This window comes from Bacillus rossius, chromosome 2 (assembly GCF_032445375.1).
Source record: "Bacillus rossius redtenbacheri isolate Brsri chromosome 2, Brsri_v3, whole genome shotgun sequence".
Classification (NCBI taxonomy): Eukaryota; Metazoa; Arthropoda; class Insecta; order Phasmatodea; family Bacillidae; genus Bacillus; species Bacillus rossius.
Genome location: NC_086331.1, coordinates 126,970,874 through 126,996,734, shown reverse-complemented (window position 1 = coordinate 126,996,734; position 25,861 = coordinate 126,970,874). Strand labels below are relative to the sequence as shown.

Genomic DNA, 25,861 nt, shown 5'->3' with positions numbered 1-25,861 from the left:
TATTTTGTTTTTTTCGTCTTTTCGTTTTGCTGTGTTTTTGCCTCGTTTCAACTGTTGTGCCGAATTTTTTGGGTTCGGTATTTTTGTGCTGTCTTCATTTATGGGGTTTTTTCGTTCTGTTAGTCCATTTTTCTTTGTTTGTTGACCATATTCCTGTTGTGGAGTATTGTGTGGTGACAACAGCAATTTTTTGCTTAATTTGTGTTTTTGTCATTTGTGTTTTTTGTCATTTTCTTCTACAGACATACATGTGCTTAGCAATGGTGTATGTCCAAAAGCTTACATCAAGTCATGTATCTGTCATGTTTTACTTTATTATGTCTCTTTTTCTATGCTGGACAAATTGAAACCTAGGTTGTTAGAACTGATCTCGCCCATTTTTTTCATGAAACTGTTGGTTCATAAGTTCTGGCACCAACGCTCACCCTCCTCTGTTTGCTATGGCTGGGTGGGAAAGACAACTTGCCATCCATTATCCCCCCCCCCCCAACCCCTAAATTCTTCACAGCCCTCCAGTCCTCAATTCTTATCTAAAAGTAAGCAAAAATAAAACGTTTTTTATTTATAGTTTCTCTACACACACACAAATTCCTCATAAACTTACACTTTTTTTTTTTTTTTTTTTTTTTTTTTTTTTTTTAAGTTTGTATGTGGATAAGCAAGGCTATGATACTACGATGACAAGAATACATTGCCTCGCCTCTTATATACAGATGCAATTTTTTCTTCTTTATAGGACCGCTAACCTTGTCAATGTGCTGTGTCGGCTTATGGGCCGTGAACTACAGTATACTTTACGTGGGCAAAATTTTCCAGACATTCACAGTCTTCAATCTTAGAGGAATTAAGACTGAACATGAAAACTTTGCCATGGTACTGAAGTGGCAAAAGAAAAACATTACAAAACCTGGGATGTGCGAGATGTACATTTTGACAAACAGCTCACCAAATTTGCAATGGTGGTGTAAATGCACATTGGTAATGAACACTACGCAACAGAAAAGACAATGCTGTCCATGCAGCATGCAATGTTGTTGTTGGCAGACAAACTCGAGAGGTCCTCGAAGACACCATGACCACTGAACAGGACAGTGTAGACGTACAAGACTCTGCTAACACTGATTACTGAATGCTGCTACTGTTATGCTCCTCCCTCGTGTCTTGTAAAAGTTATTTAAGTTCCTTATCAACATTAGGAAACACTCTGAAATGGAAATCTGAATTACATGAAATTGCTGGAAACAAACTGGTCAAAAAGAATAACAGAGGTGCACGAGAGAGAGTGTGTACAAGAAATTTCATGCAGCCCCTGAGAAAAGGTGCCTCGGGCCACTGCAGCAAAGTTTAACTAAACAGAGTACACCAGCCTAACAAAGTGTAAATCACCCTTTTGTAACCAATTTATATGGAACATAAAATTTCCAAAAATAATTCAAAATTATAATAAAAAAATAAAATTTAAAAAAACGTGCCAAAATACCTAATTTCCGGCACACTACCAAATGCCTACTATCAACAGATGAAACTGATTATTTACACAGGTTATAAAACAGCACGTACAGTAGAACCTCTTTTACCCGGACATTCTGATAATCTAGATCAGTTTAGAAAACATGAATTTCCTGATTTCAGACCAAAGCTCTGGTAAAGAACAAAGCAAGACCTGTCCTGGTTTGTTGATGCTCTTAGGCATTATAGGAATGTTCATCACACATTCATTCATTAATTTATTTTTTCAATCATAAATCTACTCCATAAATATAAGTTGATTAATAATCTAACGAAAAAACTACTACAATAAAAAATATATAGATAGGAACATATATATGATACATAAAAACAAATAACAATTATGTATATAGAACCTTAATCTGTGCTCCTGATACTTCTGCAATGCAAAGTTGGTGAACTGGGATGCCACAAAGTGCCGACAAAGCATTCTTTAGCATTCTGTGGTTTTCATCCACGTTGAGTCGCAATCCATACTTCACAGGAACTGAACCATCAAGACGGATGACTAAAACAACAGAAAAAAGGCAAAAGAGTTATGGTTCCACAGATTAATTGTACTATATTCTGAATAAACTACAAACAAGCATGCACACATACACACACACACACACACATCCGAAATAAAGTGTCATGTTTTACCACTGCATAACTTTGTTTACTAAGTATTTTATATATATGTGCGTGCGTGTGTGTGTATATGTATATATATAATAAAAATGTATATATATGTATATATGTATATGTATGTGTGTGTGTGTATATATATATAAACACACTCATAGAGTTACAAGTGGGGAAACGGGTTCGAAAGTATAGCCCCATTTGATTTATTTACTAATATTTACACTATTAATTTAATTTATAACATATCAATTGTCTCTCCACAAATTAATCACTCTTTCATTAAGTCCACAATTTACTCTCCCCAATGGAGCTCAGCTCAACAGCAGCTTTTTCTACAGCTATAATTCGTTCCACAAAAACAGAGCACTAATCAAAACAGTGCTTTTTAAATACTTTTTCTTCCCTAAGAGTGCATGTCAATCGAAATAATTTGTTTTCCAAACAGGTAAGTGTGCCGGCTGACTACCATTTTAATCAAGACATTGCTCCCGTTAAAATTAATTTACATTACAAATATATGTCTAAATACATTTGAAGTACGTTTAAATAAATGTTGAATAACATTTTCAGACTAAACCACCTAAATTTAAATTTTAAAAATTCATGTAACACATTGTTTATATAATAGGGCTTGGGCACAACATTCCTGAGTAGGTGCTAACAACATATTTAAGTTAAAAAAATAATAATGTTATTAATATAGGAAAGGTATTTCAGTTCTAATAAAAATTAAAATTATATAATATTAAAAATTCAATGTCAAGAGTATTTCTTTACTTCCCTCTAAAATATTCTATGTTTATTGTTTCATTGATTTCTTTGTAGCAAAATGCATATTTAAGTTAGTACATGTTTATTCATTCTTTTTCTATTTGTGTACCTATTGGCTAGAAAAACTTCATTTACATTTTTACTCAAAATATAATCAATCTAATACATTAACTTAAAAGAGTATTATTGTTTAATTATATACTATTTTATATTTTTTACAAAGATTTAAGTATTCTTACTGCTGATAGTCTTTCACTGCTTAACCTAAATGTATCTGGAAACTTCCTGGAAAGAACATAACATAATATAGCAGTTGAATTAAATGTGTATTTGAAGGCAAAATAAAGTGTAATCCTAAATATCTTAGGAACAAATCAAAGTATAAGAACAAAATACATCACAAATTTTTAAAAAACATATATTTTGCTTTTCAATTCTTAGTAAAATACCTACCTTAAGAGCATGATTTGTCACTGAAATATGTTTTAAAAATCTGCAGAAAAAAAGATTTAATGCATGAAACACAACTAAAAAGAAATGACTATGCTACATAGCAGGTTGTACATAAGGTTATCAGTTTGCTAGGCCTTTGTTAGTGGCACACTATCACCTAGTTTAACTAGCTGCTTAAAATCCAAACAGCAAATAAGGTGCTTTAATTGTGTTTTATAAGGGAGGACACCACTTTAAAATTCTGAACACAGTGATACTTTAACTAACCTACCACAAAGTTTTCTAGCTTGGAAATCTTAACTGTTTCTACCACAAGTGATTTGACCAATCTAGTAACTGTCCACGTTCGGCCCAACTGACTGGTAGTACTTTAACCAGCTACAAACAATTTGGTCCACATTATATATTTAAGGGTATCATAAAGAAAAAGAAAAATGTTATTTAAAACGCAATCAGCCAATTTATTACTACACTATCCAAGAGAGCTAGAGTACATTTTATTGATAAAACACTAGCCATCTTTTATATTATATATTTTGTACTCCTACAAATAAATTGTGGTTTTTGATTTACAGTATTTATATTGTGGTCTTTATTGAGATTACTTGTATGCTTCCCCTCAAATTTGGAAATAATTCTAAATCGTTCTTCGGTTAAGACAGTTTTATCTTGTATTTTATTAAAGTAGCTAAATCTACATGGACATTTTATCAAATGTTAATAAACTTAAGTGTGGTTTATTATGTGTGGATTATCTACATTGTAGAATATAAAAGTATGATGAAACACGGAGATAAATTATGAGAAAGGTAAAATACTTTTTAGAAAGAAAAGCACTCTGAGCTGAACACTCTCATGCCTAATTTAGTGTCTTGTAATTTATGAGTTATCAGTTATAGTATTTTTTTGTTGCTGAAACAATGTTCAACAAAGTAAAATAAGTAATGGAATGGTTTATCTAATAAACATTAAATCATTTTTGAAAAAAAAAAACCATGCTCTAAATATTATGCTGTTAAACCTGCAAACCAGATTTCATTTCATATATCAGAAAAAAATTAAGAAGTTAAATTGTAGAGAATTTATTCACATCTAGAATATGTACATTGAACTCCCTATTTTCATTCACAGTATTTATGTTTTCCCACAATTAACATTTTCTTTAGGCCTCATTTACAGGTAGTAAGCTATTATAGATTAAACATTTCCTTAATGTAAAGTTAAATTTGTTGAAGAAAGAATACATACAGGAAATGAGATACATATGTATTAGATGAGTTTTAGAGTTTTCCCTCAAATTACATTTTCCCGCAATTTACAATTTTTACTTCGTTCCTCTTGAAAAGTGTAAATAAGCAGTTTTGCTGTATGTGCAGATAGTACATTCAATGATTTTTTTTTGTAATGGATACATTACCATTATTTACAATAAAGATTAAAATTTTTAAGTGAATGCTAATTCACTTCACTAATGTGTTTAAAACCCTCGCATGAGTTTATGAACTTGTGTTGAGCACTGAGCACCACCTCGGCTCTCGGCTGAGAAGATCCTCGGGGGTTTACAGCACCCGACCAGCCGACGCAGGGCAACTAAAGAAGACTCGAGGAAAGAGGGAAGGCCGAGAACAGCCTCCCGGTGTGAGGGGAACCCTCATGCCTTACCTTCCGCGAGAACGAAGGTGCCAATTATTAGCCAGCATGTTCGTGCAAAACACGTTACGTCTAAAAAATTTTCTTTTGTTACCTGGCACCAACTTCAAATGGAAATAAAAGATAAATGACTGGTATTTGTGGTTCTGCATGTTTTAAAGTGCAAATGATCATAACTACAAGCTTGGCTGCCAGAAAATGCTTTTTTTTTTTTTTTTTTTTTTTTCCATTTTCAGCGACTATTTTCAAGTCACCTACTAAGCTGAGATACACCCAAGCAAGCCACCTTAATGCAGCATACTAGACAAAGACAAGAGAGTCAAAAAATTGTCTTTCGAATTTGGCACACAAAAAATACTTTTAATGACTGTGAGAAGAACTCTACTAAGTTTGAACAATTCTGCCATCATTGTAAAAAATCATTGAAACTTGACAGAAAGTATCAATTTAATATTTGGTTTTGTATTAATGGTTACTAGTTTCTCTAATACACACAACAGGATTAACCAGATTTTTTAAATTAGTGTGAGACCACTGCACACAAACGGACTTGACATATTAAATGCTGAAATGTGACGGGTCGTGTCGACTATCAGCAGTTTATTATCAGCCCCACGGTCAGTGGGTCAAGTGACATGATCCAGGGGTGCTTTCAGGGGGTTTTCTTAAGGCCCCCGCCCACCCGGGCACACATACGGTGCGCAGAGCTTCAGGAAAAACAACGCGATTTCAAAACTACTCGAGATATCCGAGTGGGGTCTGCTTACGAAAAGCATTTAAGAGTTCGCCGAGGACCGAAAAGTTCTTTTGATTTCGGATTAAAGTTTTAAACTGTATTTTTAGAAGAGTTAAAATGGCTAAAACCCATGTTTTTGGAGTAATTTTTTAGGCGCGAAACAACCGGTACAGATTCTTGAAAGCACTTATGGGACTTGCATTACACCTTTAATCTTCATTTCTCGGCCATATAATGTTACGGTCACCGCTCAGATCTCACAGTTGTCCTGTGACGACGAGAAGACTGCGCGCCAGCTCAGAGGAGACACCACACTAGAAGCACCAGCAAGCATCGCGCTTATCATCCCGCCTCACTGACACACACACACCCCTGACGAGGCGGGCCCCTTAACTACCACTGCTGCGAGGTTGTTGTTAATGGGTGCATGTGAACAGCAGCAAGACTCCTTCTCTGAGAAGGAGACTTTAAAAACCCCCCTCAGTAATAGCCGCTTGTTCTCCTTAATCGCCGGACACAAGCACGCGCTGGCATACCTTGTAGGCTCTAAAGGCGTCCCACACGCCTGATACTTGGAAGTGGCTGCCACGTGGTTGGACGCAAACACTGGTTCACGGTATAACATGTTTATTTCCATGCATCCTTACGCAACCTTGTTAAAAACAATACTTATACTACGAATAAAATGACCTACGGCATGAAAATCCTTGTGGCAGAGCAGAAAAAGGTTGCCTTGGTTTCAAAGTTACATTCAGTATTCTGGAGGGTCTCTCACCCTCTTGGCTGAGCGGGAAAATGTCGTGTTGGTTTCACAATTCCGTTAGTCAGAAATAAATATTAAATTTTTAAACAGCCTGATGCCCGAGACAGGCACTGAGGAAATTATGAAAATATTTTAAATGATAAAAATGAAATAGACATAATACGAGGTAAGTGATAATAAATAATGAAGTCCTTGGGTGTAATGAGCATGTCCACCTTTGGATTGGTAGAATCAGACTGGGCGGAAATGGCACAAGATGGCGAATGGTCAGTGTCTTTGCCCCCATGCCGATGACCGAAAAATAATTACGCCAAAGTATAAAAACATATTACAATATTATTTATTGAAATATTAGTGGTTCAAAATTACAACTGTGCCGAGGGATGCGTTCAAGAATGTCATAGTCCACCTGGTGGTTAATTTAAAAAAAAATTATTACTTATGGAAATTTCCACTGAAAACACCAGAGTACTTGAGGTTGAAAAAGAAAGAAACAGATACAATTATTATTTAGGGATTTAATGGGAATGTGGCACTGAAACTACCGCAAACTCCCCCTCCCTCACCGCTTTTTCAAGGTTGGAGCATGATTAAAAAAAAAGCCCATGCACGTGTCACTTGAAGCCATGGGCATTAATTCACGGGGGGTGGGGATGGGAACCCAGGGTGCTTAGGACCTGTGTAAGCTAGAAAAATTATATTGTAATGCTGTAAATAAATATAAATGACCAAGTACATGCTAAGTTAAAGCTTTTGCCAAGTATTAAAAAGAGCTTTCTTTTAAGTAACATTTACTTCAAAGTAAAACAAAAATTGTAAATGACTAATGGCAATAGTAGTTCTGTCTTGTTACTAGCACTTGTATCTAATACAACATATTATTGATAATACTCAAAAGCTAAGCTATGTATACATTATCAATTTATTTTTTGTAAAATTATAATCTTCCTACTTTTGATGTTTCTGGATGTCCATAAAGATTACACAAATACTTCAAAGCTGACATAAACTAAAATTCCTGTTTCAAGACCACAGAGCCAATCATGAATGTTGATACTTTTCTACATTAGTAAACAACCAACTTTCCTGTAAAAACTATATTTTACATTTGTTCCAACAAAAACTTCAAAAATTTTTACGCATTTACATACCTATGACGTGAACATGTATGTAGCTCTCCATTGGCAGAGGTAGCGAAAGGTAGTTGAACGGGTCGAAGCAAACACTCTCATGCCCACACACTTTGCATGTAACTTTAGACTTGAGTTGGCCATGGAAGAGGTCAACTATAATGGACTTGTTGCGCAGAACATGACTTTCCCATGCCTTAAAGGACAAGAAACATTCTCATGAATTAAAGAAATCCATATAAACTTGTATAAAAAAAACTAATTATTTTGTAACACATTAAAATATCTTATGTTTCTAACACAGCTGTCTCGTTTAACGAAGCCGGCATTCACTTCACACAGTGATGCACACAAAAAAAGAGTGAGGGCTTTGGGGACTTAAGCTCCCCATACAATGTAGGGGAACCTCTTACCAAGTAAACAACTTAAAATATTTGGGAGGTATGATTAGTGAAGACATGCTCTCTACAATGGTAACTAAGAATATAATTTGTACAGCAAAAGAAGGCTTCAATAAGAAAAGAAAATTACTATGCAGGCCACTACACAAAGATTTGAGAATGAAGTCTGAAAAGCCAAAGTGCTACGTCTGGAGCATTATACTGTTTGGCGGAGAAACTTTGGATGATAAGGAAAGAGAATAATAAAAAAATGTACATGCTTGCGATGTGGATATGGAGGAGAATGAAAAGAGTTGAATGGGAAGACATGGTAATGAATGAAGTGGTCATGCGAGGAGTTGGATAAGAACAAGCTATGTTACAAATGATTAAAAATAGAAAACTGAACAGGATTGGACATTGTTTGAGAAGGAAATGTTTACCGAAAGATGGGGTGGAAGGAATGATAAAAGAGAAAAGAGGAAGAAAACAATATTAAATGTTGGGCAACAATGAGGGAAAGAACTACACTGAAATGAAAAGCAATGTAGTGGACAACCAACACATGATAAGAAGGATTATCCCATGACAAGACCTGCCTTCAGACACCAAAACCTGCATTATGATCATGCTAAATATAAAACAAAATATTTTTTTAAGTAAGTATTATTTGGCATGTGCTACAACCATAGAAGACTAACCTGTGACTACACCATCTGAAATGTGTATCATTTGCCACTACAGATTATTACTTGTCAAGTAAAAAATTAAGTCCCTCACATAAGCGTTGCAAGAGTCTTAAGTTAAATAAACAAGTGATTGCATGGTTAGAGAATAAACAATAGAGTGAACTGGGGCAATATCACTGCACGGGTTTCCAATGCACATAAGAATAAACATTAAAAGAAGTAATGTATCACACTGGTGCTTAGTACAGCACATAATAAACCAATGCTAGGAACATACTACCTTCGGCAGTTGCCACATTCACTATTGTTTTGATTGAGAAGATGGTAAGTTATGCCATTATTTAAGATTAATATTGACAAGCAAAACTCATTTGATATTGAAAATAGTGTTATAAAAATTTGTGTGATTAATGCAATTAGTTTAATTACCTTCAGCACACAATTCCGTTACAAATTATTGTTTTTTGCATTATTGATAATATGTTTACAAATTAAAGCAAAAAAATAGTGTTTCTCAAATGATGGTTAGTCTCATTTATCATATACTCACCATCATTTTAAAATGCTTTTGTTTTTAGACACTATTACTAGCCACTTGTATACACTACGATGTGAAACATTTTATACATCATTATATTTTGTGGGCAAGTTGCTGACTTGTAGCAATCAAACAGGTTTAACGATATAAATTTTCAAAACAATAATTGCAAGCAACTGCAGCTGTCACTACAAAATTACAACATTGAACATGTTGCTGTAATTTGTATGCTATCAAATTACTGCCTTCCACAGGCTTAATGGCATGACCTACAAAATAAAAACTCTGAGATATTATCTTATATGATTTAATTTTGGAAGTAATGATGAATAATTGTATTAAAAAATGTGACCATGTTAAGAATCATTAATGAGATTGCACAGTACTCACTAGGGGTGTATAAGTAGTATAAATTGATGTCCAGCTGAGTAGTAAAAAAGATAAAGCATTTTTTAATCAAGCAGGAAACTTTTTTTATCATGCTTAATGAACAGAATTAGAATGAATAAATGAATTAGCTTAAAGTCTCATCGACATTCTGGTCATTAGAGACAAAAAAGGGTGATGAGATAAGAATAGGCATTGACGGAATGAATGGCTGAGTACCCAGAGAAAACCCATTGGCTCACAGCAACGTCTGGCATGTTTCCCCACTTGACAATAATATGGGTTTGACCCCACCGGGAATCAAATCAGGATCATGTTGGTGGATCGTAAGTGATCCGAGGATTCAACCACTGTTGATCCTTTAAATAGAATAAGGTTGACTCAAGTACAGCAGACTCCCAATCATCAGGGGTAATGACTGGCAAGAGGTCCATGGATCCAGAAAAACATGGTTAAAGCAATTTCAAAAAGAAAACTTAGTAACAGTTTTTCATCCCGACTAACTAGACAAACACTGTAACGCCCACCCCTCGAAGAAACACCCTCATTCATTCCAGTAAAACAGAGCATTATCAAAACAGCGCTAGTCAAATACGTCTTTTTCCACAACAGAGTATTTTAATCAAAATAATTAATTCTATAATCAGGTAAGTGAGCTTACTGACTCCATTTTAATCAAGACACTACTCCCATTTACAATACTTATATATGTCTGAAGTCATTTTAAGTACATTTAAATAAATGTTGACTAACATTTTGAGAATGATAACCTAACAGTAAAATTAAAAATTTACGTACTAATACATTGTTCACATAATAGGACTTGGGCATAACATTCCTATGTAGCCCCTACCAACACTTCTGAGTTACAAAATAATAATGCTTTGGATATAGGAGATATATTTTGGCTATAACAAGGTTTTAAAAAGCATAAACTTAATGATTTCTATTATTAGGCAGATTGACTTGATGTAAGCTTTTGGACATACGCCATTGCAATGGCGTATGTCCAAAAGCTTACATCAAGTCATGCACTCCCATTGCACGAATCTTTCAAAGATAATATAAGGCAGATTATTTAACATGTTAATATAATTCCCAACTCTGTTGTTTGATAAATGTGTATCGGTCATGATTTCCCACTAGTGCATCCTAGTAAGAGCGAGGTAAACTAGCCTTGGAAGCCTCTGGATTCTCTCTCCAGAGCTGATGCGGGATGGTGGGATATCAACGTTGGCTTTAACACTCAGGCGTCATTGGAAATAAACACGCAATGAAGGATGCGAATTAGTATTGAGGAAAGAGCACGATATTGTTTGTTTCATCACATTATTAATTCTTTGCATTGTATTTAATGTTACACAAGTGACGTTTCCATGGTGCATGCACGGAAATATAAACTCAACAATTATGTTTGTGTTTACGGTGCATGGAAGGGAAACATGGCACGGTCAATCCGCAAACCAGATTACCAGCACCCGGATAATCGGGAGTCTACTGTAATGACAACAAAAGTATATACTGCACATAATACCACTGTCATGGTACCTATTGTATTATAAATAAATTTAGATATAAAAAACAAATGAACAACTGTAATCAACACTGTAGTTTTGCCTGTAAATTAAGTTATTAGAATTTCCCTTACAAAATGTCCATAAGAAACTAGAATTTGCAAAATTAAATTATTATTTGGCATGTGTCATTGAGCATATGGAAACTAAAATATATTTCTTCAATTGCATTGCACGTCAAGGACTTTTCATTTAGGTTTTCTAAAACATTAAAATAAAAACTTGCCACAAAACCAACAAGCTTATCGTTTTATCGCTTCTTTAAATGTGTATTCAAGTTTGTCACATCCTAAAACTACTATAGGATAAAATAATAGAAACAATTATCGTAACACACCCAAACGTTAGATATCTAGTATGAAAATATTTTAGAGCATATGTACTGCTGGTGCGTTAAGTCACTTGAGCCGTGACATTTTACTTGCCCAATATTTATACAGCCATGTACGCTAAGTACGGTACTTTGTCCCAGTTATCGCCTCCCAGTTTGATTCCCCACCAACCCAGATATTTGCAAGTGGGAAACACGGTGAACGTCACAGTGAACCAGTGGGTTTTTCTGGGACACTCCAGTATATCCCCCACCCCCCAATAAATTCCCTCATTACTTCATTTAACAACTCATCATGACTCATTGTCTCTAATGACTTTGATGTCAATGAGACATTAAGGATTAACTAATCCATTTATTAATAGTCCCAGTTTTTTCTTTGCTTGTTTATTTTTTTCACTTCATACTCACCAATATTTTTCAATTAGACAGATGGTAAACAAATGCACACATGTATTTCATACTTTTTTTTTACTTTTTAATGAGGTACAGTATAACTAATGTTCTTACCCAAACCAGGATAATTATAGCCCAGTTTAAGAAACATTATAACTATAGCGAATTCCACACATATTTTGAGTAGGAAACTCACAAAGGAGTTAAACTTTTGTGTCTGTAGTACTATAAATTAAGATAAATAAAATAATGGCAATAAAATGTGAACATGTCTGAAACAAAAATGAAAATCATAATTGCAGTACAAGATGGTGAAAAAAAAAAAAGCAAATCATTATGTTGCTAAAACTTTTAACTTTATTTGCAATGTTAACAATAATGAAAATGTGTAGAAGATAGCATCACAACTGATGTATTTCTAGTGATGGGTCGAGACTCGAAAAATCGAGCGAGTCGAGTCGAGCCGGCGAAACTAAACTCGACTCGAAAACCGAGTTGATTAAGATCATGTCCTCGAGTCTCGTCAAAGTTTAGTTTATGGCTCGACCATAATGTTGCACAATTTCCAATAGTGAAGGTAGGTACTTATCCGAAACCATGCACTTTAAAATAAAATAAAATGTATTATTTAGGCCTACCTAGTGGAAAACCTCTGATCCAACACTGAAAACCTTGAAAACGAAGTCGGAAGATTATTTATTTTCGATCGTGTGTAACCGCAAACAGTGTATCCCATCCTTCAATATGCACTTAATATTTATAACTGCAACAAAATACCTTTATTTAACTATGACGGAATTTAAAAAATGTTCTCTAGATTCAGTCATGAACAAGACCACGTTAATATTTGGGCAGCTTTGGAAGTAAATAATATTTACTACTAAACACTAGATAGCCGCCATTTTAACTCCGGGCCAATGGCCTACGTAAGTCATCATACAGCCAGGGAATGTTGCCACTTTGGCAAATTGATATCAACAATAATTAAAATCTCCAACCAGTTTTCCATGGCCGAGCGGAAAATTGAGGCTGCTGAAGTTTATGTTTACACTTGAGTTTGCGTCGCCGGCGTCGTATTAATCATAAACGGTTTAGTATTAGTGGAATAGATATGTTTGTACGGCCTGGGACGTCAAAAAGTGACGAATAGAAATCAAAAGCAGAGATTTGGGAATTTTTTGAAAAATTTGATCATCAGACAGCTAAATGCAAGTGCTGCAAAAAATACAAGACTCGGTCATCATCAAATTCACGTCTGATTCGTCACTTGGATGTGCATTTTCACTTAAAGCGTCAGTATGAAGATTAAAATAAAATACAAAAATCAAAATGTGTAGGGAAACCTTCAATAATTCAAAGTTTTCATATTTAATTACATATATTATATTGAGAAATATTTAACTTATATTTATTTCGCTCATCATTCTGCCACTTGAACCTCGCTAAGTTTGACTCATCTCAACAAATTTCCATGAGTTCGGCTCGAGTTCGACTCGAAGACAAATTTCTATGAGTTCGACTCGAGCTCGACTCGAAGATAAATTTCTTTGTTTGACTGGAACTCGACTCAATGCTGAAATTGGGTGACTCGACCCATCACTATGTATTTCATTTGTAACCAAAGCTCATATAATTTAAATTAATTATTTTATCAAGGACTAACCAATTTTTCAACTGAACTTCATTGTACGAGATTTACAATAAAAAAGTAAATGTCTCAGATCACTTCAGCTTAGTATCCATAAGTTTCACTAGGGTTTTACGGTAAAACTCAAAATTTTTGAGCCATAAAATTACGCTCGAGTGGAGTACATAAAACTCAACTCAACATTCTGCATACTCATTCACCCCTAGCAATATGAAATGACCACTCACAAAAGTATTAATTACTTTATGGGGTTCCCACACTCTCACTCTAGATGATTTCCCAGACTTTTTTCTGGTTTATGTCCAACCAAACCATTTTTTTTCTTTCTCATCAATCTTGCATGATACCATACATACATACATTTTACTAAAAAATACTTATCGAAACATATTTAAACCACACTTAACATTCAAAACTGGCCATAAAATCTTTTTCCCACACAATACACAATTTGTACTGTCATCACTTCCTTCAAAGCTATGCAACCAACACTGCCATTCTGTGAAGTATAATGACAATACTTGTTCAAACTTTGAAACAATATATTATTGATTGTGACCACATGAATAACCATCGACATTTGATAGCATTTAAAAAGGTTAAATTAATACACAGTTGATTCATTGATTGTTCTCTTGCGAAACAAATGGGTTTTCAAAAACATTTGAATTTGGGATTATAATACAGACTGGTTTTAAGACATTAAAGGATCAAACTAGCACTAAAAAAATCCAGTTTGGTAACTAACATTTGGTCATTCTCCCTGTTTTTTCCATGTTTTAAAGACACCTTTTAAATTCCCTGAGTTCTCCTTGTTTTCCAGATTTTTCCTGCCACAGGAACCCTGCTTTAGTTGCTGCCGACTGATTTTATAGCCAGTTTCACTGATAATTCACTTACCAAATATATGCTATAAATGTTATCTTAGATATGGTAAAAGGCAAAAGTCATATTTTGTATAATACAAGTTTTTTGACATCTGACATTTTGCCATCCCAAGTAACACAGTTAGTGTGCAGCTGAAAATGTGTTTTAGTTATTTCAGAATCTGTTTAAATTTAAAAATAATGCAATTTAGTCTCATTTAAAAAAAAAATTTATTCAAGCATGGCCAAACTATTGAGGACAAGAATATGTCCAGTATAATGAAACATTTTTCATATCAATATTAATACACCACACTATAATTAAACCTGAGACTAATTTAATGTAAAAATTTTCTGAAATATATAAATTTTCATAGATGTTTTGTAATCATTTAAAGTTAAAATATTTTGCAATGTATTAAAAATATAAAGTAGAACCCTGTAATAATGTTTCCTGAAGAGTAAAAGTAACAAAATGTTAAATGCAATAAAAGTTTATACCAAAAAAAAATTTCAGGACCTCTACTCAATTTAATTAATTTATTTATTTTTATACTAATTTTTACAGACAAGCCATTAAAAATTTAGTATAGTATTATTACTGATAGTTATTTAGTATAGTGATTAATTTCACTTAAAAATCAAGGTTTTTTACAAACATGCTTACCATTAATTTGCTGTTGGTACCTAATTATTTAAATTACAATCACTCTGCAAATATAAGAAATAATTTTAAATATTTTAAAGCTTATTTCATGATGTTATAAGCAGGTAATATAAAAACATTAAATGTTATACTCAGGAGATTTATGACTAACGGTGTCACAAGCAGAAAAATGTTACAAGCAAAAACTCATAACAAAGTTCTAATGTACTTAATATATATTAGGCTTCTGCAAATACTGTTTTTTTTAAATCAAAGTTCGAATTGTATCACAATACTCACGACCATAAAATATTTTTCTAATCAAATTTTAACATACAGTGAAATATTTTTTTCACACTTCACAGAGTCCAAGAAAAATTGATCCAAAATATCAGTAAAATAAAAAAGATGGTAATATACATGGAACCACTACAAAGAGGTGTAACATAAAGGAAATAAAAAAAAACATGCAATGAATTTTCATAAACCAGTAAATTTTAAGTTTAAAGTTGCTTGTTGATCTGGTTACACACATAAAATATAATATTATTAATAATTTAAAATCATAATCATTGATTACTTGTTAAATACAAAACAATGTGTTAATAATGTTGCTGTACAAATCTCAATTTCTCAATAAATCATCTTAGCCTCATACATGTTACATTGTTTTTTTCCAATAATTTTTTTTTCGTGAATGTGTCCCACTTGGTGTAGGTAACATTTGGCAACAAATAAATTGAAAAAAAAAAAATATATTCAATTTGAAATGTTGAATCGAATATTTTTCGAGTACTTGCAGACCACTCGTGTATGAATGTATAACTGCTCAGGCTCACCTCTCTAGCAACAACTTCATCTTCACGGCCATCGCTGTCATTCAACTCTATGTAAGGCTTATCATGCACACGGTTAAGATCTTCATGGAGGCCATCCAACAAGAATGCAAGGAATTCTTGAGAATCATGCTGCTGAAATCCATTGAACCTTGGTGCATATTTGGCAATTGTCCACTAGAATATAAAAAACATAAAATTGAAAATTTAGTTAGTAATTGAATTCAATATAAAATGCTATGTCTTATATTATATTATAAAACCTAATAATTCTGGACAATAATCACTCATGCAGTGGAGATAAAAGGTTAGTTTACAAAAGTCTGTTATGCCCATCCATCCATTATCTATTTATCCATCAACTCGCAGAGCAATTTACAAATGAATAAACAAACTTCAAAGCCTTCTAAAGAAATCGGAGTTAACTGGCATAACTTTTAGAATTTTTTGAAAGTTACATTTTCATCCATCCGCTACTAAAGCTTAGCAAACTTTTTTCTATCTATCTCTCTCTCTCTCTCTGTGTATATTGATTTTTGCAGAAAAATATGGTTATTTATATAAGGAAAACAACTACATTTTATAGAAGTAATATATGACTTTTCCTAACAAACAATTGACTTGTTTTCATGCAAAACTGATATGATCAGTACCAGATAAACTAAATTACAAGAATTTAATTTATTGATATGGTTTGTGATAAAAGCACTTACTCTATGTTTAAATAAAACTGTGCATATACATTCTATACTCAAAGCCATACTGAGATTTTGATAAAAATAAAAATGTTAGTTTAAAAAGTTATGTCAATACACATAATTTTAATAGCACTCACCCTAAGCTTCAATGGTGCTACTGTTTTGTAGTTACCACTCCACAGCTCCTGAATAAGCTCACCATAACGTTTTGCTATATGCCCTTTCATTCCCAAAGAGTTTGTCCTGTAAAGAAGAAATATTAAGTGATTATTTACAGGTGAATCATGCTAAAAACTTTTCTACTTAAGAATTATTTTAGGATAATCACACAGTTAAAAATAAATTTACATTTTTCATAAAGTTTGCATAATTTTACTTACTCAGCAATGTCACAATCATTCCATCCCAAATTAAATGGTTGCGTGTTCCTTGGATTGTTTTGTAAATACCCAAATGTGTACCAAGAGTATGGTAGTATTGGAAAACCATACCTCAAAGTTTCTGGGGAAGAAAAATTTTGAGACCTTTCGACTGCTGTGTTTGCCTTTGCAGAAGGCCGTTAGAGAGTTTGTAAAAGCCAGATCTGACATGGTCAATTACATTTGAAATGTATGGGTCTGATTGTTGATGAGACTGAAGGTCTTGAAAGGCCGAGAGGAAATCCGTAAGAAGTGCCTGACACAAACTTGATGGTTCCTCTAGAAGAGTTTGGTCGGAGGGGTTCTCAAACATTCGAAAAAGTGTGTTGGCTTATTATATTTTGTGAGCCACGAATAAGCTGTATTTATAATTTAAATGATAAAACTTTGGCAATCCACCGTCCAATTTTTCCCAATTGTTTAGGATAAGCCAAATGCCACGCAAAGGCCTGGTTATCTGTTTCGAGAATAATTTCTCGGTGTTCCAAAAACTGGCGGAATTTATCCATTCCAAAAACTACCGCCAAACAATCCAATTTGTAGACAGATGATGCATTCCTTTCCTGGTGTGTCAGTGTATGAGAGGTGAATGCTATTGGTTGTTGTCGACAACCATCAAATTCGTGAGACAACAACCACACCAATGGCTACGCTGGATGCATTTGTTTGGAGGATGAAAGTTTTGGTAAAATCTGCCATGCACAGAACTGGTGGATTGGTGATAGCCTGTTTTAGAAACTGGAAAGCCCTACCCTGTTCAGGTTCCCAGCTAATGGTGCATTTTTCTTGCACAATGCATTCAATGGTGTGGCGTGTTCTGCAAAATTTGGTATATATGTAGAATACAAATTTGCTATGCCGATAAAATGATCAATGTCCTTTGCATCTCTGGGAAGCTTGAACTCCTTGATCGCCTGGGTATGCTCTGGATCAATGGTTACACCCTTGCTCAAAATTAAATGGCCCAGGAAAGATATTTCTGGGGCTGAGAATTTAATTTTCGTTGGGTTCACAGTAAGGCCTGCTTTACGCAGTCTTTGAAGCACTTCGGTGAGATGAGAGCTATGGTTATAAAAATTTTCCCAGAAAACCACTACATCATCTAAATAGTTCAAAAATATTTAAATTTTAAATCTCCCATACTTGGTCGAGCAAGCAAGTCAACACCTGAACTGTGGTGGCCAAGCCAAAGGGCACGACTTTGTACTGGTAGAGATTCCAGGGGACACAAAAACTGGTGACATGTTTCGAATTATGAGTGAGTGGGATTTGGTGGTAAGGCTGAATTAAGGTCAAAAGCACTGAAATATTTAGCCTGACTGAACCAATGGCAGGCTGAGTGAAGGTCTGGTAAGGGCACCATTTCGTTGGCAACCTGTTTATTCAGCTTTCTAAAATCAATGACGACACAGTGGGATCTTTGGGACCAAAAAAGCAGGCGAACTAAAAGGAGAGGTGGATGGTTTGATCACGTCCTTATCTATCAGATTTTAGATTTGATTCCACACAATGTTCATCTTGGGGCCTAACAATTAATATATATTCAATAAGATTGGTGCGGCCTAATTTTTTTGTTAGGACATCTGGAAACTGATCACATAAATTTTTATCTTTTCTTCTGCCTAGGGTGGTCCAAGAGTAGAACATTTCCACCTTCAGCGCTTGCTGAAATTGCGGTGACAGGGCTCAGTGTTTTTGAATCTGGCACCACAAAGGGGATGAAAATTCTTTAATTGAATTTAATACTAAATTTCTTCCTTGAAGATCCATCACTAGACTGGTTTTTGCAATAAAATCTGAGCCAAAGATGAGATCAGTGGCCAACCCATCTGCCATAAATGGAAATTTCATGAAAATAACTCCATTTTGACTGTAATTATTGCAGCGGTGTTAACCTTTAAAGGCTGCTGAGAAGCTATACATCATTGTAGGTATGTGGGCTTGGTTTTTTGAACAATTTTACTCTGCAGCAATTGTCGAAACAGATTGCCTGAAATGACACTACGGACTGACCCTGTTATCAATTAAGCCTGGTATATCATAGTCACAGATTGCTGTATTAATACAGTTGGGATTTTTCCAAAAAATATTATGGCATTTTCGTTTGCTCGAATTTTTGGTGCAAACACATGTTTTACATGTTCTAGTGGTTGGCCCTAGATGCTCAAGGGAGCTAGTTTTCTTGTCTATTTTGCCTGAATTATTCTTCCCCCCTTTTTTGTTTTGTGAGTTTTTTCTATGTTTACCATTTCTACATTTTTCAGGAATCTGGCACTTATGTTTTGTGGTGTTTTGTTGTTGGTGGTGGTTCTTGGAGTGCATGGATTGTACGTTAATGGGAAAGAAGAAATTCTTTGTTTAACAGCGAGTAAGGTGGTGCAGGGACAATTTTTCCTGGCCACCATTTTACACGTTTTTTGGTCGGTATAAATTTTGTCTGCTGTTTTTACTATGGCATTGTTCCATTGAATGTCCTTGGTTTTTGCAGTATCTGCAGAATGGTTTTTGTTCAGGTGTGTAATTGGGTCTGGAGGGGTTATTGTCAGACTGATGTTTCATTTGTTATACAAAGTATTTGATGGTAGGCTTATAAAGATAAATGGTGTGACTTTTTTTTTTGTCGAGTGTTATTCTTTGCATTTATATTACGTAAAGAATATTTCTCTACACACTTTGGAACACATTAAGTAAATTAGCTTTGCTACTTATGGAGAAGAATGCTTCAGAATACGTGATTTTGGAAAACATGATCATTTTTAGGAAAGCATTAGCCGTGCTAAGTGAGGAATGGGTGTACTTTAGAAATCAGTACATTCGAACAACGGACATTGCAATTGTCGACTGGGTTGCTTACGGTGCGACAATGTGACGTCATTCACAATGGGACAAGAACACGGACCGTCCACAGGTTTGGACTGTTGTCGACGAGCCTTAACACACATCTGACCCACTCACCCCGAGTCACATGGCCGGGCTGTAAATGTCAGATATCCAGCTCTGCCAAGTCGGAGTATGGTGGGCTTTTGCAAGTACTCTCGGCCCATGCAAGGCTCCACTCCCAACTTCTATATCCAGCCAGGCTAGCATCCAGCAAACAGTTAGCCAGGAAAAAATATCACTTTGTTGATTAGTTATCACTCTTATGATGATTATAAACTCAAAAATTTTGTTGCAACAACTTCAAATCGCAAGTGGCAAAAGTGACGATATGCACAAGTACAACCCATTCACACTATACTTTGTATACGTAATTAAATTTCCATGCAGTAATTATAATAAAACATATTAAGCTCTATTATCAGAAAATAGTTCTGCTGAGAATAAAAACATTAATTTTCAAATGCAGTTAGTTTAACACTTATATATGCTACCGATTTTGAATACCAAACCTGTTCAGCTCATAATGGTGTATATTTTTTATGAAGTACTCAGTGAGGGCTCGTGTGTTGCTGACACATTGCAGCGCAGCATTCATAAAACAAGTGTTGCCCAAATTGTTCAGGCCTGTCGCACCTTTCTCAACTGTAACTGAAACAGAAATTAAATATACATTTCAATGAAAGTGCTTGAACTTAACTCAAGTAAGAAATCAGTTTGTAATGAGGGAATCAACAAAGCTTGCACCACTGTTGAACTGCCCCAAACATATAAAATCAAATATGTATACTTTTTATTTTTACCAACTACAAGTTCACAGGATCTCTATAAACAAATGGTAAACCAATTTCAAGACTTTTACATGACCTTCCTATAAAATTTTTATAGAAGTATTTTTTATAATAGGATGATTTCTAAATATATATAAACGCCCCATTCGCCGCCACTCCATTGGCTGAGAGGTCACGTGATCACAACTGCTGCAACAATGAAATGCTTCACAGGAAGCAGGTGACGAGTGGGGTGAAAACAATTAGAGTTAGCCATACGCACCAGAAGTCAGTTGTCCGGTATGAGACACACTTCATGATACGAAATTCCCGATTTCATGCAGTCGCTGGTTAAGACATTCACATTAGACGTTAAGTACATATATACAGCTCCGTATTCGGTATTCGGTACATGCCTGTTAGGAACGCACCCTTGGTACATATGCACTGCTTCTGCTGTATTTCCTCTCTGCTCCCTGTACACCATGTGCATACTGACCACCTCTGCTAACATAAAGTCTGCCATGATAATGCTGTTTTTCAAATCTGTAATTAAAGCACCGTACTCACTTAACTGTCGACACCAATCGCCAAAAGCCAAACACGTAAATGTACCACACTGTGATGTACACTAAACTGCTAGCTGCTAGTGCATATGGCTAACATCTCTACGCTCATATGGCACGTCCTCTCAGCCAATGGAGTGGTGCCTAATGGGGCATGAATTTCAAATTTGCATGCTAATGTTCGAGCCTGCAAATTTGCATGGTTGCATTCCAGACATTTGCTCCGTAGACAAAATTCTTTTTTTTTTTGTATTTCTTACCACCAATTAAATTTATGCCCTCATATTTCCAACATCCTGCATGACAAAAATTAAACATGAGAAATGTTATACAAAATATTCTAAAATTTGCACGAACATTCTGATTATTAAGTAAGGAATCTTTTCAGAGATTGTTCCAATATTCATATAAACTGAAATGAGGCATCAAAAACAAAAATGTGAGTTATCAAAAGGCTACTGGTGACTTCAGCACCATTGCAGATTATTTAGGGATTTTTTCGTGACTTGTGACCAGTCCTCAGGTTCCTTGTTTGTGACTTTCAGTATTTTTGTGACCTGTAGACACCCAGGTTTACTTATACAAATAAAAAAGCCACTTCATAATCTAACATTCAGAGAGAGAAAAGTATCTTCATAAATGTTATTTTCTCTTGAAGAATAGTTATCTAATGAATGTCCTATAAAGTCACTGATGACCATGATCTTTGCTCATGTGGCAAGTAAAGGGTCATTGACTTGAACCAAAACTATAACTTGAATAATTATTTTTTATGAGCATTCAGTGTACCACATGGTTCACTGTAATCTTTAAGGTGCATAAACATGCAACATTGTTTCACACTCTTGAGCCTTCCTATGCATACCTATGTGATGTGAAGTGTTATCTTTACCTTTACCAGTTATCCGATACACTACATCAAGTATTTACCACATGTCAACTTTAGTGGGCTTTACCAAAGTCCTATACAGGGAAACCATTTAAGGATGAAACAACATTGAAAAAATTAATTTACAGTAACTTAATAGATTTATGTTTCAACTTAAATCAAAACAAATATATTTATTAATAATAAGTAAACTAGTGAGTTATTTTTACATGAAATTACAAAAACAGTGTAATTTTTTTTAACAACAGTGATTATGAAAACATATTAGGACTTATGATCTAAATTTAGTGCTACCAGAAATAACTTACATTGCATTGAAAACTAAGAACATAAGTTGATTTATTTCAAACTAAATTACAAATGACTGGAAAGTTCCAACAATGTTGCCAGATTACCAACCATGGAAGCATTAAATTCATTACAGTAACTAGTGAAAGTAGTGTTGCAAACATTGAGACAATGACTGCCAGTCAAATACTTAAGGATTATTTCTATTATACACAATTATGTGTTATTTAAGGACTTTTATCTCTTGTAATAATCATAATATAAATCATGTGCCATATCACGTTTTCAGTAAATTTTTTTATGAAGAATCACCCAAACTGAAAATTAAATAATCTACATAAAGATTAATTTCACCACCATATTCTTAAATGATTGCACAATCTTAACTAACCCCTGAAATAGAGAAAGATTTAATGTATGTAATTTACCTTGTTTACATTTGTCGTGGAACTGTGTTGCTAGAGAGCTCATTTCTTCTGGCCATGTTAGATCTTTATTTCTTACTTCAATCAGTAACTGATCATCATCCATAATACCAAAATCTTCAATGGTGCTATTGCCATCTTCAATCAAAACCATGTTCAACTGAAAAATTAATTAACATTTCAGGAAGCCATTACATGCTTACATAAAGAAAACCCATAATGCGTGTATTCGTGTGAGCAAGCAAGTGCATGTATGTAATTGATTTTCCTAGATCAATTTAGATGGTATTTATGATTTAAGACCCAGCAAGGTGGTGTAATGGAAAAGCTTTTGACTCATATTTAGCAAGGCAAATCACATTCCAACCTGATATTGAGTGTATGTGTACAAGTATTTGTCATAATAACTGTTTATTAATGCCAAAAATTATTTCCATTTTGTCTTCCATTGTTATAATATGATTATTTACCAAATAACAAAAACTACTTTTTAGTAAAAATTTTGGTTATCATAAAGAAATCACTATCATGAATAAAAACATTTAAGTAACTGTAAAATTTAAAAAAAAAAAAATCTTTAATACAAAAACTTGAATGTAACTGAATAGAAATTATTTATCAAAACAGCACCATGCTCAAGTTATTGCTTAATGAATATTAAGTGAATTTGTTTCCACTTTATTTCTTGTGTGTGCTCTTTAGTACTGTGTGAGTGGTGACATGAACTACGAGTTTTAACCAGAAAGAAAAAAGACCCAGGATGTGTCATATACGTACTTAAAATGATGGGTTTCATTAAAATATTTAAAATACATATGGATGATCTCACTCAGGAACTTCATGTTTGTGTGGATTTATGTTTAAAAATGAAAACAAGACCAGAAATGAAGGTGTTCCTGGTAAAGATTTGGTTCTGTGAATAACTGAAGAATCAGAGTTTCTTTAAATAGGGTTTATCACTGATAGTGAAGTGGTGGCAAAAAATGTGTAAAATTAATCTATTTCCTTGAATTTATAAACAAAAAAATTCTCATTTTGCAAATTTCTATAGCATTTATATTCAGTATCTTGCTACTATAGGTAAATTTATTTACTATACCATTTAGATACTGCAACTGATTAAAGAAACTGAATCATTATCACCATCTTAAAACTGTATTACTGTACGGAAGATGTATCCTGAATACCATACAGTAGATTCCCGATCATCCGGGTGCGGGTTTTCCGGTTTGTGGGTAAACCATACCATATTTCAATTCTATTAACCATTAACACAAAAATAATTGCTGACTATTTATTTCCATGTGTGCACAATGGCAAAGGCAGTTGTGTAGCATTAAATACAAAGCAATGAATTAGAAATGCAACGAAGAAAAACCAATATTTGGCTCTTTCCTCAGTAGCTGTTTGCTTCCTTCATTGAAAATTTATTTCTGACAACGCCCGAGTGTTCAGCCAAAGTTTATATCCCGCCATTCCGCGTACCAGGCGTGTCGGCAGCATCTCTGGAGAGAATAGCCAGAAACTCTCAGTGCTAGTTAACTCACCCCTACTAGGAAGCACTAGTGGCCAATCACGGTATAAACCATTTGTTAAACAACAGAGTCGGGAATCATGTTAATGGGTTAAATAATCTTTATAATAATAGAAAATGTTAAGTTAGGCTTTTTATAATGTTATTATAACTGAAATATATCTCCTACATGAAAAACATTCTTTTGTAACTCAGAAATGTTGGCAGCACATACATGGGAATGTTAAGCCCAAGCCTTATTATGTAAACAATGCAGTACGTGAATTATTAAATTTAATTTTAGGTTGTTTGATTTCAAAATGTTATTCAACATTTATTTAAATGTATTTCAAATGAATTTGTACATATATAAGTACTGTAAATTAATTTTAATGGTCATAGTGTCTTATGGTAGTTAGCCAGCATACTTAACTGATTTGAAAAAGAATTATTTTGATTAAAATACTCTTTTATGGAAAAAAAAAAAAGTGTTTGACTAGTGCTGTTTTGATTAGCGCTCTGTTTTACTGGAACGAATTAGGGCGTTACTTCGAGAGCGGGTGTTACAGTGTTTGTCTAGATATTCGGGACAGAATTTATTTTTGACATTTCTTTAACCGTGTTTTTCGGTTATCTGTGGACCTCTTACAAGTCATTACCCCAGATAATTGGGAGTCTACTGTAGTAGGTACAAGTGAACCCATTTATTTCTAACTTCTGTAATTTAAAATTGTGGATAGTTAAAACAAATATGTTCCCTCGAATTTTGTATTTATTCCAGATAAAAAGAATTTTTATGATTCAAATTTTATTTGGCGAATTAGAAAATTTTAAATGGCCAGAATTGTATTACATTGTTGCTGTCTAAACCTATTTGTGAAACATTGCCAGAGAAAAATAAGTTCGTGAAATAAATGGAGAAGGAACTGAAAAATAAAATGTGGAATCTCTAAGGATTTTAAGGAACCAACATAACATTTTGAAAATGGTGAGTTTTAGTGGTAAAGATAGGGGGTAAAAAAACAAAATAACCAGAATACTTACATGGGAGTACACAAGTGTGCAGTAAATTGGTTTACGCAAGCAGGGTACCAAACAATGAAACTTAAAACACAGTGAGTGTGAATGGAAGCCAAGGTACCAAGAGTAGCACAAGAATGGCTAAAAATCACATTAAAAAAATATTCTAATGGTAAATGAAAATTTAAAAAAATTTAATTTATTTGGGTTATACTCTTGAACATTTATTTCCTAAATTATTAGATGTTTTGTAACACTTGTTACACAATTTCAAACTGAATGTGTTTGGACAGAAATAAGTTAGAGGTTTTTACATCTGTTTCCTCGACAATTATGTTCCAGGGCATCTTCCCTTGCTCATCCGTCAACTGTGCAGTGGTGCCAATGTCAGCCTAGTTTTACATTTTCGAGTGTCCGTCCCGTCATGTGAAGAATTCTGTTCACAGGCTGTTTTTAACCTGGACCC

General features: G+C 34.1%; 1 protein-coding gene across 2 annotated transcripts in view; it reads right to left on the bottom strand.

Moving 5' to 3' along the window:
- The window catches only part of LOC134529795 (ubiquitin carboxyl-terminal hydrolase 32), an 83,120-nt gene that overhangs the window by 27,058 nt on the left and 30,201 nt on the right, over positions 1 to 25,861 (bottom strand). For both annotated transcript variants that reach the window (XM_063364247.1, XM_063364248.1), the window contains exons 15-20: positions 22,866 to 23,022; positions 20,437 to 20,575; positions 16,766 to 16,871; positions 15,934 to 16,107; positions 7,661 to 7,835; positions 1,866 to 2,017 (exon numbers count right to left, since the gene is read on the bottom strand). In XM_063364247.1, coding sequence (XP_063220317.1) covers positions 1,866 to 2,017; positions 7,661 to 7,835; positions 15,934 to 16,107; positions 16,766 to 16,871; positions 20,437 to 20,575; positions 22,866 to 23,022 — 903 coding nt within the window. The remainder of the gene's footprint in view (positions 1 to 1,865; positions 2,018 to 7,660; positions 7,836 to 15,933; positions 16,108 to 16,765; positions 16,872 to 20,436; positions 20,576 to 22,865; positions 23,023 to 25,861) is intronic.